Genomic DNA, 17813 nt, shown 5'->3' with positions numbered 1-17813 from the left:
CAGTTTAGAATAGCACACAGCCTGGGTTCCCAGACTTCCAAATTTCACACTAGTAATCCAATCTGAATCTGGCCAAGTCTTGAGATATACAAAGTTTACATTACAGGAAACAAAAATATGTCCAGTGATTCCACTGGGTTACAATGAATAAACCCAGAATATGAAAATTTCTGTAACACAAATGACCCAATGTTTTTAAATTGCAGGGGATGGGAGAGAGTGTGATTAAAAACCAACATAAAATAGATGAACCTTGCTCAAATATCCCAATTATAAAAACAAATCCTTAGAGATAGTAAGGAAAATCGGGATACTGAATGGCATTGTTTTGTTTTTTAGGTATAACAAAAGTATTTTGGTTATGTTTAAGTCCTTACTTTTTAGTCTGAAATAGTTGGGGATGAAATCAATTGTCTGAGATTTTCTTCCAAATAAGGGTGGGAAGTAGAATAGTCAGTTCATAGGTATGAACAAGGTAGGCTGGCCATGAATTGACTATTATTTTTGGATCTAAGAGATGGGTATTATACTATTTGTAATTCCCCTTAATAAAAGTTCAGAAGTTGGTGTATTTCAAAGAAGTTTTTAAATTCAGATAGAGCAGCATAAAGCGGTCAACTTCTTGACAAAAAACCGGGAAAACTGATGTAGGAATAGCACAAAACAAAGGGGATGCGTGGAAAGACACCCTGGCAAAGCCACCTCTAACATACAGCTCTCACCCACCTGCAGGTGCTCTCCGCGTCTCCCATCCTCACAAGCCTCACCCAGGGTGTTTTCCAAACAAGGGTAAGGTAGGTAAAAATTTAAAAACTTGTAAGAATTTAAGATTAATTTGTAAAACAGGGCCTGTACTGACTTTTGCCTCTGCCTCTCTTCAGTGCCTGTCTTGTAAATAAATGGTTTCCTGTTTAGATGTAGTTTAGGCTCTTAAGTTGTATAGCTCAGCAGTATGTATTACAAAATCAAAGAATGGCATTATTACTTAGAATTATAACTGATTTAAATGTAGCACACCCAACATTTTAAAATCCAGATGAGCTTCTCTCCTGCAGTGTAGTTGCCTTGTTTGGCTTTCCTTGTTCAACCCCACTGCTCACCACTGGTCAACATGTTTCTTTGGAATTATCTTGAGAAGCTGTATTTTTTTTTAACATCCTTAGTGGCAGTACATCTTCCTATCTTTCTGGGTATATTTGAGTTTTTGAAACAAAAAATATTTGGAGTCCAGTATAGTGGCCGGATAATCAAGTATCAAGGTGTGTTAAAATTAATGGAAAATTTACTATAACTGTAAAATAATTATATATGGCCTTCTAAGGTTTCTAAATTCACTTACAAATTGATAACTGTCAGTGTGAATAACTTAAAAAGGTGTTCATTTCAATACAGGGCTTCTGGCTTTTTAAATAAAACTTCATTTACTTTATGGTCAGATTTTAGTTTCGTCAGCTAGCCAAGTCTGGGGAGCCTGATTTTATCACTCAATCCTCTAAGCCTAGATAAAAATCTTCACTAATATCTAAATTAAAGAAAACCTTTAATGTTCAATAGTTGGGTCTGGTTTACCATTATGTTCAAGGTTTTGATTCATTCTAGAGGACGGCTCACTTAAATGTACCAGAAAGTTAAGTAGTATATATGTGCAAATAGGTTTCAATTTGAAGACTGGTTTAATGCTACCATGTAACATTTAATATTACCTTGTTGCACAACTCCTATTTGTTTTATCCATATATACAAAGACTTTTAAAATAGCTCTCAATGCAGGTAAGAACTGCATTTAAGAATCTTGAACTATATAGCTAATGGAGAAAAGATATGTCAGAAAATCAGTACAGGCACTTTACTATTAAAATTTTGCTGTTTAATAATTTATTTAAATAAGATATTTGAAGCAGTTTAGAAAAACAAGATTTGTATTTTATTTCCTTGTAAAAATCTTTACACATGCAGACAAACCAGTGTTAAGAAAGTATTCACCATCATTTAAACAAATAACCACTTAAATAGACAGTGTCTGCAGTTTTTATCTGTATAAAAATAAGATACATTTTTTACAGAACTCACCTCCAGTTCTTATAGCAATAAACAATACACAACTATAATAAGTACAGTTGAACCTGACCATGGTTTTCAATTAGATACTGCTAGGGCATTTTAATGTGCAAAAAAAAAAACAAAAACAAAAACAAAACAAAACAAAAAAAAAACCCAAAGAAAAAACAAAAACCAAAAAAAACAAAAAACCCCAAGAAACAAACAAAAAAACAAAACACAAAAACTTAAAAAAAAAAAACAAAAAACATAGGTTTTTTTTTCCCAAAGAAAATGTCCTCAGTGTTTCTAGAGACCTAGAAGGCTTTAAGAAATCAAATCCTAATCAATTTCCATTAAATGTTTTGATTATGAGTCCGTACATCACACTGTAGATAGGCAAAACCAGGAACTGATGCAGGCTCAAAGGAAGAAAGTCAGCGCCTGTGCCTGCCATGTCCTGAGCGACTGCCACCATGGTGCTTGCCTTTATGGGACCTCTCAAAGGAGCGAGATCTTTCACGCCTGTCCCTATGATGTCCCCTTTCATGCCTGTGTTTCTTGGCAGCATCTGAGTGATCCCGAGACTTGCTCTGAGATCGAGAACGAGATTTTTTCCTTTTATGACCGTGTCTATTTGAACTCTTTAAATCCTCTCTTGTATGCTTGACCTTAAGGTGAGGAGAACCATGATTATGATGCCGTCTTGGGCTTTCACTGTGACTGCGGGACCTGCTTCTTGATCTTGAGCTGTATGTTCCAGATCGGCTCCGCCTATTATTATAACTTAGATAATAAAAAATTGAGGTTTAGATTCAGTTTCTGCTGGGAACAGATTATTTTGGTGGTGCTTTTAATAGGTTCAAATCAAAATTATTGACTTGTAGCAGTTCAGGCCAAACAAAAAACTTTCATCAAATTTACCCACCTCACTAGCTCCCTTCCAGCCTGTATTAGACAAATCTTAAAGTGTACCATAGGTCTATATTCCAAAGAGACGAGTAATCAGTAATATTTACTAAGTGTCCTAGATAGCTATGCTTTTCATGAAGTATCTCACACATGTTCACAAGAGCCACTAAACAGACATAAGCAGCTAGCGTTTTAATTACCAAGCTAACTAGGGAAAATTCTTTGGCTCTGGTCAACCTGATTACCGATTACGTTAATAAAATACTAATATTTTTGAACTGAACTTTAACAAAGATTGTTTTCACGTTATAAATAGGATATCATATATCAGAGACTTTTATAGCACTTTGTGGCCAGCCCTACACTTGTTCAAAAAATGGGCAAAACCAGAATAAAATGTTCTTAAGCTGCACTACCACAAACAAAAAAGGTACATATAGCCACAGCATATTTCCAAACTCACTTCTCATAATTTAGCATGTTAAGTGACTAAATCTAGCCTAACTGTGAAAACATCTATGTTCAATTTTCTTAAAACTCAGGAACCTTACTCCAAATAAGATTGCTTTCTCTATGAGAATATTTACTTACTGTCTTCTTGGAGTATGTGATCTAGAACGTGATCGTGTTCTGGACCTTGATCGACTTGCACTCCTGCTATTTCTGCTTCTCTTGCTGTCTTTTCTTACACTTAAAAAAAAAAAAAAGAAAAACATTATTTTAGATACATGTTTAGTGTGTTAGAAATTAAACATATAAAAGACTCCTTAGACCAGTTTTCTAACTCAAATATACTCACCCATTATAAGGGCTTTTGGAAGCCTGTTGTCTGTCCTCAGGTTCTTTCTTAACTGTCTTCACATTAACAGAGATTGGGGACTTCTCTTCAGTTTTCACTTCTCTTGGTGATGCTTAAAAACAGCAACACAAAGACATGTTATATATTGTGTTTAACAGACAGACAAAAAGTTATTTCTAAATGAAACTCAAAAGTGTATCATGCTTTCGAGTATTTGTCTTGAGTTGACTATCATGAGAGAAAACAGTAACAGTTCCTTGCTTCCTAACATCATTGTTTCTATGCCACTGTTTACGCTAAAGCTTTCTAATAACTATACACCTTCAGTGCCCAAATCATTTTGAGTATATCTTACATGGTTTAGAGGCTGGGGAAAATCCACCAAGGGTTGAAAGGGCTGGAGTTCCATCTGGATTCAACCCCTTTGCTTTTAATTTGGCTTCTTGTAAGGCTACTTTTCTTTTCTCTACTTCTTTTTCCAACAATTCATAGTTTGGCTGATGGAAGAAAATGAAGTTAGTATTCTCCCTTATAGTAGTTTATTAAACTCTTAGCACTTAAAAAGTATTAACATGAGTTAACAGCTACCTTTTTTCTGGTATAAAGCCTAAGCGTTTCTATGCAAATTTCCTGGATCTCCTCTTCAGTAGTACCAAAAAGAAGAAACCAATGGGGACGAGTTGGTAATGGAATCTAAACCATAAAAACAGAATGGTTTAGGACAAATGTCAGTTTTTATTAGAACTGGTAACTCTTGTGATTTATCCTATAGAACACAACAGGCTACATATATATACACCCACCTGAAGAGCTCTAGCTGCAAGGTAGATGCAAGCACATGCTATAGTCTCTGGCTGGAATCGAACAAATACATTGGTTCGAAGACTGTCATTCATATAATTCCTGAAAAATATTTCAACCATAAGCTTTGTACAGAAACAAACCAGTCCTTACTGAGGCTTACATAAAATTGGAGACTCAATCTACTTTATTCTTTTTTCTTCTCTTATATTCATATCCTCATATTCTAGCATACAACAATTCTTAACTGAAAAATCAGTAAGAGATAAGAATTTAACACTAGCACCATTCTTCAGCTTTCCTATATATGACTGAAGTCCTTTAAAAATAATTCCATATCATTCCAAATAGAACTTCTATAGTTTTTATTTCTAAGAAAAGCAATGCTTTCAAAGTCTATTTTCACATAACTAGTTTCAGAAATGATAAACCACTCCAACAGTACTTCAAGCCATTAATTATTGACCATCTCTCCTTTATCCACAATGAAAAGCAGTGTCAACCAAGTTCTTTCAAAAACTCAAAATACTGTGACAGGGGTAAAAAGGCATTTTCAGTAAGCACCCACCAAGTTGTATTAAGAAAACTAAGCTACTGCAGAAAATCTAGGGAAGTGAAGAGCAATAAACATACAAAACAGGCTTGTTTACATACCTTTTTTTGGTGACTAAGTACAAACAAAAGCAATAAACTACTTCAGTTAATAAAGTGCTGGACTTTATTAGTGAACCCTCCCCACAATATCCCTAAAGTATTAAAGAAATTTCACAAATTGTTTTAAAAGGTTAAACTATTTTAAAAAGGTTAGACTATTTCTTAAAAATCCTTACCCATGAAAATTGCTTAAATGTTCTATCGAGCATATATTAAAAATGTCATGCATTTTATAAAAGCGATTAGACTTATCTAATATTACTAATATTTACTAAGTCCTAAAGAAGCACAGCAGTCATTAAGTCCAGAACATGAAAATTAAGTAAGTCCTGCACATCAACAGTCTTAAGAAAGTAGTTGTAGCTGGACCAAATTCCTGGCTTTATCTTAAAATAAGCTAGCCTTCTAAGTCAAACATCTTCATGTCAAAAGTCCAAGTTCTACAGTACTTATGGTAATATTAACATCTCTTAAAAATGTACTTCTTTTAGTATTGCCTCAATAGTCCAGCAGCTATAATTCATCCAGAATAGGAATGCTGCCCATTTCAAGCTGCAAATTTTACTTTCCTTTGGTAGCATCCATTGCTATACATACTAAAAATAGAAATCTAAGTCAAACTCCTAACAAAAAAAATCATTTAATTCATAATGGCTGGACAACAAATCTATCAAAAATGAACTATTCATTTTGATAGTTACAGGTATACATCATATACACAGGCACGTTGAATAGTTACTTCTAGAAGCAAATATACAAATCCTTTTGACACCCCGACAGAACTAGAAGATGCTGCCAGATGGATATGGACCACTTCAGTGAATCTCGGATGAGAGCTTGCACTGGATTGGCTGGAGAGCAGGGCAGCCAATCAGGCCATCCTGAGGTCATGGGCTGAAGTGCAGAGGGCAGAGTTCTATGACTTACCATCATGGACTACCCTTTAATTAAAGAGTAGAAAAAAGAACAAAGTTAAATTGAGTTCTCCATTGAAAGCAATTAGTCAAGCCAAGAAAACAGGAAGCAGAAATAAGCATTATTTACCTTTTGGTTAAAAAACAAAAAAAACAAAAAGCACCAAAACAAACTCCTCTCATTATTTTGGAAAGGGAAAATGAAACTTACTTTATTTCTGCTTCTGTTTTCCTGGCTAGGAAAGAAATGTAAAAAAGCAACTTACCAGGCAGTTTGAACCAGGGTTTGATTACGTTCACATTCTAAGACTTGTAAATACATAACAATGATCTGAAGGACAAGGGAAAAAAACTCAATTTAGCAAATCAGTGGTTCAGAGTTTAAGAATATAAGTAATTGAAATGTTAGGTGCAAGTTTTATCTCTTCAACAACTGCATAGATAATTAGACCAACCTATAACACACAGGACAGTCAGTGTGGGTTATTCTGCCACTAAATTCCATAAAAATTTGAAGTATGATCCAAAATTGCACAGGAAAAATGAGAAAAATCAATTAAAAACAATACCAACTTTCTCCATAAACACTTTACTATGATAGGTACTGTGGTAGGAGATTATTTCACTTAATTTACCAGGGCACAATTCTACATGCCCAGAAATCCCACAGACTGTATGGTTTTAACATTACAATGCATATGATCACATTAGGTAATACAGTGGTATGACAGTTAAGTAATCAAACACTGTCTTTCCCCAGTGAAGCTTATCACACTAAAGCGTGATAAAGACTACATTATCAATGGTTTCACTACAGTTCAGGTCAAATCTTCCTGGAGTTTTATTTATCATTTATCATTCCAATTTTACAATCTTGAAAGTGTGGAATCTGAGGAACAGGGATATTTGCCAAGTCCAAGAGCCAATGGCAAAGATGCAAAGACGGACTTCTATCACAGATGGCACTATCCCCAGAGCACCCATATGGTAACCAATGTGCTATTATGATGATCATATGTAAGCCAAGAGATATTGGAGAAATAAACTTTGAGTTAACAGTGAGCAGCCACAATGCTTTGAACACTTTACAGTTTGACAGCATTCCAGGTACTTTTGCATCTGTATTATCATTTCCTCTTTGTTAAAAGGTATATCAATCTGTTCTCTCAGCAGGGAAACTGGGTTAACCAGAGGCAAAAAGAACTTATCTATAACCACACGATGAAGGGTGGAGATTTGAACCCAAGTCTTTTTGACTCCTTTTTTCCTGATAAATTTCAATAACCTGAAGGATGCTTTTTAAAACCAAGGTTAACTCTCAAAAATAACCATTATATAAATTCATGTAAGATGCAGTTTTAGAAAAACCCTAATACTTACGAATGTAATTTCTGCACTCTACAACTCACCTTATGGGGATGCTTGACATGAACACAAAATCCCAACTCCTTTAGCACCCTCCTCTCTGCCTTGATAACTTGATTTTTGGTGTTAATGTAGTTCTGATCAAGGATCAGGGGGCTTGGAGTCCTATAGTTTGTAAGAAATAAAATCAAAACTGTTTTGCACATCCAAAAAATTTTATTTGTGGCATCTCCATTTTCCCTTCCAACCAACTATTGGCAACAGAAACCAGCTTTTTAAACTCCTGCAAACCAGTTAAAGCATTAATCTTGTGCTGTCCAAGTTATGCTAATTAAACATACACTTTCTAAACTAAGTTTCTATAGAAACTAACTCAACCCTGTAGTGAAAAATTCATTCTAATACTTATATGTATCCTTTGTTTTTTAATATTTTAGGTGTATGTGTGTGTATATATAGAGAGAGAGACAAACTTAACCGACTGAGCCACCCAGGCGCCCCTAGAGAGAGACAAACTTAAATGATTGCTTGGTTTATCATCACAAACGTCATAGTCTCCACAGACTTTTTCCAATGACAGAACTAATGTGCTCTTGGAAATATTTGCTATAAAGACTTCATAGGATTATAATGATTCAGTGTGTTTTCTGAACTATCAACTCTCGACTAATTTATGGTCAAAGTAAAAAGGGAGAAAAATGGTAGGTAGCTAATCCAGATTCCCCTAAATGGACGATTTGCTTAAACAAATTTTTCTAAGAATCTACCTCTGTTCAAAACTAGAAGCAATCAATAAAAACCAGGCTTAAATTTGGTCTGAGTTGTAGTTATTAGGCAATACTCTTTAGAATGCAATGTAAAAGAGAAGAAGGGAAGACCATAATGAGGGAATCGGAACACTCAAGGTCTCTGTGACAGAGTAAATTTTGAAAGCTTCAAAAGTTACAATACAGAAAGCTATATTTTAGTGGTTCAATGCTTAGGAAATAGCATATTCAATCAAAAGACTGACTTAAATCTTATATTCAAAACTGATTTCTTACGAAGAAGTACTTGTGGGCTTTCATTTCCTACTGTCCATTGTTTGATGTTTTTAGATCCAACAAGAAATACATTTTCATTAAGACATGATTATATGGTATATATATGGGGAGAACATTTAAAATTTTTCCCCATACTGAATTCATTTTCAGCAAAAAGATTCAAGAGTTTTTGCTCTGGGCAGAACACATCTGGTTTTAAAAGATGGTCATTCTGAATATTACAACTCACAACTCATTTTATCATGTATACAAATCCAGAAAAATGTAAGCTTACATTTTAAATACATCCACTTCAATATTAGAAAACCATCTGAAATGAGCTACATTAACTAGCCCTGCAGAGACATATTATCTAAACATCTTCTTTCATTTTCTTTTCCTTCCTTCATCCCATCTATAATTACACCAACTAGAATGCTTACTAGACTATCACAAATAATTTATGGTAGATGATTTTTATCAAATTAAACTAAGCCAGAAGAATTTGGCAAATCGGACAAGATGGAAACTAGCTTACTTAAATTAGCAATGCTGAAAATGGCCTTCACTCCATTCAACTATTACAGCTAATGAGAAGTGTGAGGAATGAGGCCACCAACTGGACAGGGGATGCATTTCTAACATAAAAATATAATAATGAATCTATTTTATCAGGACAATAGGCTACAATTGCTTTTCAAGAAAAATATTAACTTCAGAGCAATCAATGTACACATGAAAGTGTAACCCAAAAATCTTAAAGTTTGTAATTTTTCAGGTTTTATCACTATTACAAGAATTTTGGAAAAAAGTCAATTCCACACCTCAGTTTTCTGATGGCCCTCCTTCAACAGGTACAGGAGGTAGAATATCCCCAATGTTATTTATAGTTGTCTGCCACTAACTCTTTACCCCCTACAGTCCAGACTGTAAACTATACCATTAAAATCCTAAAAATAAATTTATAAAAGTAGTTTTGTCTCATTCCCGTTTTATGTTGATCAAATTTATCTACCCTTCTTACTAATAAGCTTGCATTAACAGTTGCCTTCAAATTGTGTTAAAATTCATTTTTCCTGCAATTAATCAACTAAATGCTCGTCTCACTTAATAATGGCTACTATCTGATCCCCAAATCAGGCTTACTCATTAATTGAATTAAATGAATTGTTACTTCCAATCTATTCAGCCACAGTCTTTACTTTCCCTTTTTGTGTGTGTCAAAGTCCCAACACCACCAAAACCAATTAAAGAAACCAAACCCATTATTTACTGTTAATTCAACTATAGACTCAACTTCTTGTTTAGGGCTTCTCTTGGTGGTTCTGAAAGTTAACTTTGTAGATATATACTAATACTTTCATTTTGTTAAGCATTGGTTTTAAATCCAGAAAGACTTCAGCATGTAATTTACAACTACCTTAAAAAGATTATTTTGCATCAGAAAGAGAAAAATATGTCCCCCAAAGTCAGCAGTAAGAAAAGGTTAAAGGAAACAGTCTAAGCAGATGGTTTGCTTAGTTACATGAACAATGTATTAATTAGCACTGTGTATGGCAGCAAGCACATGAAATTGAATTGAGGCTTGCTAGGAATTTATTCATTTTTAATTAGACATGCTTTCCTTTCCATTAAGTTTCAGGAGGGGACATTCTTAAATCTCTCTTTAAAAAAAATCTATTCAGAAAAAATTTTCATTATCAGTAAACTAAACCTAACTTTACCTCCCTTGCTTTTTTATCAGACTTCAAATTAAATTTACATGGAGAACAATTTTCAAATTTTAGTCTTAATAGGAAACTTGGACTTTGGTCACTGAAAGTTTGTTTTAGAGTAACAATTTTTCCTTTAGTATGATTTAGTTGAAATACAACTTAAAAAAAAATTGGAATAGGAGATCCAAACATGGTTAATCTCACTCATGTGGTACAAGTACCTAGAAAATTTGGACTTAGCTCTTCAAGAGACTACGCTAAAATGAGATTTAGTGTATAAGGAGCCAGATTGTTGTTCAATATACAAAAATGTGTAATGCATACTCCAAGGGAACATTCCTCCTCTAGCAGTGTTTAAGCCAACTGAAGGCCACTACCAATATAGTAGAACCACCAAAATAAACTGAGGGAAGTTGGACTAAATGACAAGATCACTTATTCTTATCTATGATCTATATACCTGCTGAAAATATACCATATTCACCAATGAATGGTTGCAACAGTCTGAGGATTTATCTTTAGGCAAGCCTTCAGGTATATATGTGGGCTCCTTAAAATTACAGAAAATGCTTAATTGTCTGGAAATATGTGCTGCCTCTCAAAAACAAATCAGGAAATTAATGAAAAAGCAATTTTCTCCTTCAATTCAGCCATTTATTCTGAGCTTAGATGGCAATTATGAAACCACAGAAAAGTTGAAGGGGGGGTGGGAAATAATCCAGGACAGGGCCTGGGCACTGATACTTTCTAAAAGCTCCTCTGGTGAGTCTAATGTGTCAGCAGGACTGAAAAACAATGACCTAAAGGCTACAAATATGATGCCTCCTCTGTCATTACCAAGATGAGACTACAACTGATGCATAAACCAGATTAAAACAGCATCATTAAAGTGATATACTATTTAACTAAAATGGAATAGTGATAGTACTTTCTAATGGCATCATTACTCTAGATAAAAATACACCAAGCTATAGTTTCTAATAACTTGGACAGCAAAGACAAAAGCTTATAACAAGAAACAGGAGTTTTTCTAAATGGTTCACCAGTGGCCAACCTGTTAGTCCCCGATTCCAGTGACCTATTCTCAGAGCACTGGCTTCTCCTTGGGGATTTTCGATACTTCACTCACTGTTGCCATGACGACAGCTTCATCTCTATGTACCACTCCACATCACCCAGGCTTTGGTAAATGTAGCTGGTCGCTGTATAGTCGGTTGCAAGGGAAAAAAGAGTTGAAGTTAATAACATATACAAGTTACGTGTCTGAGTAAACTTGTAATATGCATAGAAACACTTTTACATCCTGCTTAAAAAAAAAAGGCTTCCATGCAATTAACAACTCCTTTTAAATTTCATGCTATAATCAGACTTGTAAGATTGAGACAAATTTCTCCATAATAATGACCAAAAACACACTATTACATCAAACGTAACAGTCAGATGAGATGTTTTAAATTCCAAAGTTTGTATAGTTAAGAAGACCTACTCTGACAGCAAGAAAGAATACTCTAAGTCTCACAGAAAAAGTTCAAAGTAGATAATCATTGTTAAGTGACAATACAGTAGTTGGCTCAATGGTTCAAAGAATACAGACAGAAACTCCTTTAGGCAAACACAGAATCCTCTAAGGATAAAAAGCGTTTTAATTACTGTCATTTTGTTTTAAACACCTAGAAGAATCCCCTAAATATCTGAAAGCAAATTTTAACACAGACCACACTAAATACCAATTTGAAATCTTGCCCAATTTCCAGGAATTCCTCACCAAGAAGCTAAAGGATATTTTAAAATAAAATATTAGTCTATCTCTGGACATGGTTAGGGTAAATGAGAAAATATGGTGGAAAAAAGAATGTAAGAAAACTGAAAAAATGCTGTGAAAACTATCTGGGTAGCAATGTCTCAGACTTTCTAACTAAAGGTTACTTTACTATTTGTCTCTGGATAGTTCCAATACTGACAACTTACAGATTCAGCCGATAAAGACCACTCATGTAGGATACTAATTTGGCACTGACACCCAACCCGGAACAACTTAAAATCCTTTTAAAACTAACTTCCTTTCAAACTCAGTACATGTTTATCCATCATCACCACAATTTCTTAAGAAGTGAACACAAGAACTAATCTACGCCCAGTATATCCTTTTGCAGGATGTACTAGAAGTCACCTCTAGATGCAGGAAGCCTGCAACTAAAACTTTTTGGCACTGCCTCACATGAACACATAGATCCACAGTTTTGTCATGTAGCCACAAATCTGCAAGACACTATTTGGTTTCTATATTCTTCTTACAAGATTACATAAAATGGTCCTTATCTAATCTAAATGTAACCCAATAGTTATTTCTCTACCCCACTCACTGATAACTGTATCTGACCAAAACAAAATACCTGTGTAATCCCTTTGACTTCAAACTTCAACCTTTATCCTGCAGTCCTTTCAGATCCGGTATTATGCGATATATCGTAGTTCAATGTTGAGAAGTATTCTAACAAAAGCCAACCTCAATTGATAAAGAATTAACTGGGACTTCGAGTAGAAAAACATGATCTACACAAAACTTTGCCACAATATTAACTTGAACTGCAGTGTTTACACTTCCAGCCTTCAGTCTTCCAAGAGGGGAGGGAGGAAAATAACTTACAGAGTACACTCACACTTGAGCCAAACGTATTCCCTTTCTTGTTTAATCTTAAACCACAGGACTGGCTTCACAGCACTGTTAGGATTGTCCATAAATGCAACTGCCTCTACAAACTTTAGATAGCTGGTTAATTGGGTTTTTCTTCAAATTAACTTTAAGGAGTAGTTAGCTCCTATGTGAATTTTAACACCTAAATTAAAGCTGGTTTTCCTTTGCATCAGTTTTGAGAGGAAAGAATGTTTTGATGATTGGTGCACAATACAGTAGCAGCAAGAAACAGTGTTCAATAATGCCAATCTTACCTTTTTCCTCTTAACTGGCGTAGGTGGTGAAATACATTAATCACATCTCTTATTCTTCTAGGTGCTTCTTCAATTTTTGATGCAAGATTAATACAAGCCATGGCAACAATCTGAAAGAACCCATAATCCAATAAAAAGTTTGTTAGATTACAACACTGTCAAATGGTTAGGAAAAAGTGCCCCTTTCAAAGTCTAACCAACTTATTCTCATGGAAGAAATGTCAAAACATAACGGGGACAACTTTTGGGGAAATAAGAGTACGATGGACATTTCTATGCCATAGGCTTACAAGATAGGCTAGTACTATGCTTTGTATTTTATCCTTAATTAATCTTAATTGAATTTGGTTGAAAATTCTGGTTTTTGGTAAGAGAGTACCTGGGTTCAAGATAAGCTTTATAGTTTTAAAACACCTTACAAAAGTCTACTCGGTGGGTGAGACCTAGGTACAAAGGCCTAAACTAACCACTCCCTTTTTAGCAAAGCTGGGTGGAGACACTACCCCCCCTCCCCGTTTCCGGACGAAGAAATCCCTTTTCACCCGCCCCCGCAATGCTTACCTCGAAACTGTGTTTGACGAAAGACTTGGAGTAGAAAAAACGATGAAACAACACCTGCCCCGTTGCCATCGCCACCTGCAGACAAGAGAGAAGAACGGAAGCGCAGGGGTCAGGCGGGCCCGCACCAGGAGCCGCCGCCATTTTGTGCCGCCGCTCCCTCCCCCTCCCCCTCCCGCCGGGAACTGCTCGAGGCCGGGTCCTCCCTCCGCCTCGGCGCCCTCTGGCCCTCGACACGCCCGGAACCCGGCTGGGACCCATGGCTGGAGACCCCGAGGAGGCATCCCTACTCTGTCGAGACACGGTGATACCGGGATGTAGCGGAAGGGACAAGCGGGGAGAGGCGCGCTCGGCCAGGCCGGGGCCGAAGCACTGACCTGCGGCAACCGGAGGAGAATACCGGCGGCTTGAATGAGCTCGCAGCCCAGGATGCGCAAGTCAGTCTCGCTGGGCAGGTCGAGCCCGTCCTGCATGGACGGGGTAGGGGAGAGCCGCTCCTCCGGAATCAGCGAGTGGTCGATGGTGAGCGAAACTTCCGAGTAAAGGCGGTCGCCGATCAGGATCCCTCCTGTCGTCGTCGTGGTCGTGGTCGTCGTCCCGGAGCTAGAGCCGCCCGCGCTCGGGGCGGCCGACGAGGCGGCAGGGGCAGCGGTCGCGGTCGGGTGAGGCCCGGACGCCATAGTCTTAGCGAGCTGCACGCACGCCCAACGCAGCCGGAACCCGGAGCGAGACTAACCAGCGTCCTCGGCGCGACGGATATTCCCGTGATCGCCGGATTCTGGGCCGCCTCACGCAGCGTGCGCTTCCGCCCTGACGTCACCACGCCCGGCTGCTGCGCGCCAACTAGTCCCTCTGGCCTCGTCTAGGCCTGTGCCGCCCTAGGAGCCCCAGCCGCCGGGAGGAGCGCCTTCCTTGTCACCTGATGACCCGGAGTGGTCCAGGAGGTCGTCTCTAGCTAAAGCAGGTCTTAGTCGCCGCGTTTTTAATATTATCATCCACGAGAATAGTAAAGGAGCTTTATCCCCAAGTTAGAGTTGGGTGAATTTTGCTAGAATCTCTGCGCGATTTCGGTTATTTGTCAGTGACCTGCGTCTCTGCTTCCGGCTCTTGCCCTACTAACTCTTAGCGTTTGCGGGGCACAGAGTCAGCGTGTACAAAGCGGAGCCCATGACCGACCTTCGCCCTCATTGGCGGGTAGGAGCGGTTTCTGTGATGTGGTGTGTGGACTAATTTGTAATTTAAAGTGATCCGCAAGGAAGCTGGAGAGGGCTGCCCTATAGTATTTTTTAGAAAACACTAACGTGAACTACAGTGGTTCCCCCAAACAGCTCTCCTATGAATATATAAGTCCCTGTGGTATCGAAGTAAGAGTAAGGCTTTGTCACGACCAGGAGAGCGGCTGCTTTCGCCTGTGCATCTGAAACTCTGGCCTGAGCCAGTGACTGGGCCCCCTTAATCCGGAAAATCCTAGTTTCCAAAAATAGAGGGAGGACTTTACAGATATAATTTGATTATGTCCAGAGGTCAATGTATCCATGTTGGTTACTACAATTAGAATGGGAGAAATAAATATGATTTGTGTTTTTTTTGCTTCTGGGATTTTAGCTAGCAATTTCCCCAAATTTCCTCACATTTTGAAGTAAAAACAGTGATACTGATAGGAACTACTAGAGTTTGGAGTGGGGAGTGAATGAGTAGATCTTGGTTTATTCCAACTATGTTTTTATCATGCACTTGAACTTCTGACATGGTTGGCTAGGGATGAGAGATACCATTATCTTTTTATTGCACAGCTCAGGTTTAAGGCTTAATTGTGAAAAGTGCATTGAAACTTGGGTTTTTAGAGCAAAGGAAGTTTGAATACATTTCAGTGTTTGTCAGTGATGTCATTAAAACAAAACATATTCAGAAATCTCATCTTTAAAAAAACATTAAGTCAGTTTTATTAAATAAATCCTTACAGGAGTAGTTTTTTTTAATAGTTTATTGTCAAATTGGTTTCCACATAACACCCAGTGCTCTTCCCCACAAGTGCCCTCCTCCATCACCACCACCTCTTTCCCCCCCTCCCCCTTCCTCTTCAACCCTCAGTTCGATTTCAGTATTCAATAGTCTCTCAAGTTTTGCGTCCCTCTCTCTCCCCAACTCTTTCCCTCTTCCCCTCCCCCTGGTCCTCCATTAGGTTTCTCCTGTTCTCCTGTTAGACCTAGGAGTGCAAACATATGGTATCTGTCCTTCTCTGCCTGACTTATTTCGCTCAGCATGACACCCTCAGGGTCCATCCACTTTCCTACAAATGGCCAGATTTCATTCTTTCTCACTGCCACTTACATGAGTAGTTCTGAACCCTGACTGCGAATTAGAATCTTTTGGGATGAGTTTTGAAAACATATTGATGCTTGAGCCATACCTACAGAGGTGGATGTAATCAATTTAAGGTGGGCTCATCCAGTGTTTGGATTTTGTCTATCCTCTAATGTTCAGCCTGGGTTAAGAAATATTACTCCAAGAGAGTATAGTTCACTTCCTGGCTAAAGTACTTAAACTCTCTGCTCTTGACTTATTTTTTAAATGTTTATTTTTAAGAGGGAGCTGGGGAGGGGCAGATAAAGAGGGGGACAGAGAATCCAGAGTGGGTTCCGTGCTGAGAGCAGCAAGCCTGATGTGGGGCTTGAACTCACAACAAACTCTCAAAGTCAGCTAATTAACTGAGGAGCCACACAGGCACCCCTCCTTGACCTTTCTGACTAGGCTGCTTCCAAGGAAAAACTTCACTTGCCAATATTCAGAAGTCATTTAAAAATACTATTAATAAACTTTTAAATCTTTAAGAATTACTTAATGATAGGCTGTTTTTTCTGGTTCTGATAACTTACTCTGGTTATGTAAGATAGTGTTGCAGAAGTTTGCATCAATGATACATGAGAACTTTGCTATTTTTGCAACTTGTAAAGTTTTCAATTATTTCAAACTTTAAAAAATGTCGCCGCCCAGACCGCCAGCAGTTGGAAAGACGCATGACACCGAGATTCGTTGCAGAGAGTTTTATTGTCCACTTCTTTCCTTCTTCTCCTTTCCCGCTGCTTGCTCTCCCATATATACATGCCGTCCAGGCTACGCGGCCGCTCATGATTGGCTGGCAACGGCAGGGCTGACCCATTCCATGGTCTTGCATTGGTCGCTTATTTATCGCGGTATCTGGCCGGGGGGCGGGAATACCAAAGGCCGGCGGGCCATACCTCCCCGTGTGCTCGGGCAGGATGCCAAGGCGCCATCTTGCATCCGCCTCCCACAAAAAAAAGGCTAATTGGTAATATGATTCATTGAAACATTAAGTTTCAATGAAGTCACCACCTGCACTTGTAATGACTTGAGAGTTATATAATTTAACTTATTTTTAAGCTATTTCTTAATGGACAAGTTTTCCTCTTTAGAGGGTCTTCCAACATGCCTCTCCAATAAACTGACTTGGTGATGTCTTGATATATTTTACAATATATTTTTACTCTCTAGATCCATGATTTTTAAAAACTCACAAGCATAGGAGGGAGTTATGAGAGGAAAAGGGGTTCCTTTCTATATTCCTGATATCTTATCCCAGTAGACCTCTCTCTTCCATACCTCCTTCCTGTGTCTCAGATTCATTTCCAGAAGAGCAGAAACACCCAGATTATTCCACACTTGGGTCTATTTCCACTCCCTCTGACTGTATCCCCAAGTTACATCCAGTAGAAATGAGTATTTTCACTGTTCATCCCTTTAGCTTTAAAAAAGGTGGTACAGGAGGTAGACCAATGTTGTATTGCTTAGCATTAATTCATCAAACTGATGTTACTTTTTAATTTTAAAAAATCCATGACTATTTCAGAGGATGGAAAGCAGTGGGTCTAGTGGTTCTGCTCCACAAGTTTGTCCTAGGATAGGAGTTTTAAAAAATTATGATTATCCTTTTTAGGGTCAAATTCTAGATAAATCATAGTTTAGAAAATTGTTATATTAGTTCTAAGTTATCTTGAAGAAAGCTTGTTTTTCCATTTACCTACTTTTAAAACATAAGCATTAAAACGTAGAAAAACTAACACCTATT

General features: G+C 37.6%; 1 protein-coding gene across 4 annotated transcripts; it reads right to left on the bottom strand.

Annotated features, from left to right (window-relative positions):
- Positions 1-2276: 2276 nt before the first annotated feature.
- Positions 2277-14509, bottom strand: CCNL1 (cyclin L1). 4 transcript variants are annotated; one of them, XM_029939991.1, is made up of 11 exons: positions 14104-14499; positions 13730-13804; positions 13169-13278; positions 7527-7647; positions 6384-6448; positions 4552-4651; positions 4337-4441; positions 4104-4245; positions 3749-3860; positions 3541-3639; positions 2277-2823 (listed from the first exon to the last, which is right to left on the bottom strand). In XM_029939991.1, exons 1-11 carry the CDS (start codon positions 14404-14406, stop codon positions 2475-2477), a joined length of 1581 nt encoding a protein of 526 aa, XP_029795851.1. In that variant the 5' UTR covers positions 14407-14499; the 3' UTR covers positions 2277-2474. The 4 variants fall into 4 exon arrangements, with proteins under 4 accessions (XP_029795851.1, XP_029795852.1, XP_029795854.1 ...); XM_029939992.1 differs by lacking the exons at positions 2277-2823; positions 3541-3639; positions 3749-3860 and having other exon boundaries at positions 4152-4247; positions 4338-4441; positions 14104-14508; XM_029939994.1 differs by lacking the exons at positions 2277-2823; positions 3541-3639; positions 3749-3860; positions 4104-4245; positions 4337-4441 and adding an exon at positions 6131-6144 and having other exon boundaries at positions 4558-4651; positions 14104-14509.
- Between the last annotated feature and the right edge of the window lie 3304 nt (positions 14510-17813).

This window comes from Suricata suricatta, chromosome 5 (genome assembly GCF_006229205.1).
Source record: "Suricata suricatta isolate VVHF042 chromosome 5, meerkat_22Aug2017_6uvM2_HiC, whole genome shotgun sequence".
Taxonomy (NCBI): Eukaryota; Metazoa; Chordata; class Mammalia; order Carnivora; family Herpestidae; genus Suricata; species Suricata suricatta.
The sequence above is the reverse complement of the archived record's forward strand: the minus strand, read 5'-3'. Positions and strand labels throughout refer to the sequence as shown.

Coding starts and splice junctions, on each gene's coding strand:
- CCNL1 (XM_029939991.1), bottom strand. CDS start 14,406: ATGGCGTCCGGGCCTCACCCGACCGCGACCGCTGCCCCTGCCGCCTCG. Junction 4,652..6,383: donor ACCCTGGTTCAAACTGCCTG/GTAAGTTGCTTT, acceptor AATATTTTTCAG/GAATTATATGAATGACAGTC. Junction 3,640..3,748: donor TCCAAAAGCCCTTATAATGG/GTGAGTATATTT, acceptor TTTTTTTTTAAG/TGTAAGAAAAGACAGCAAGA.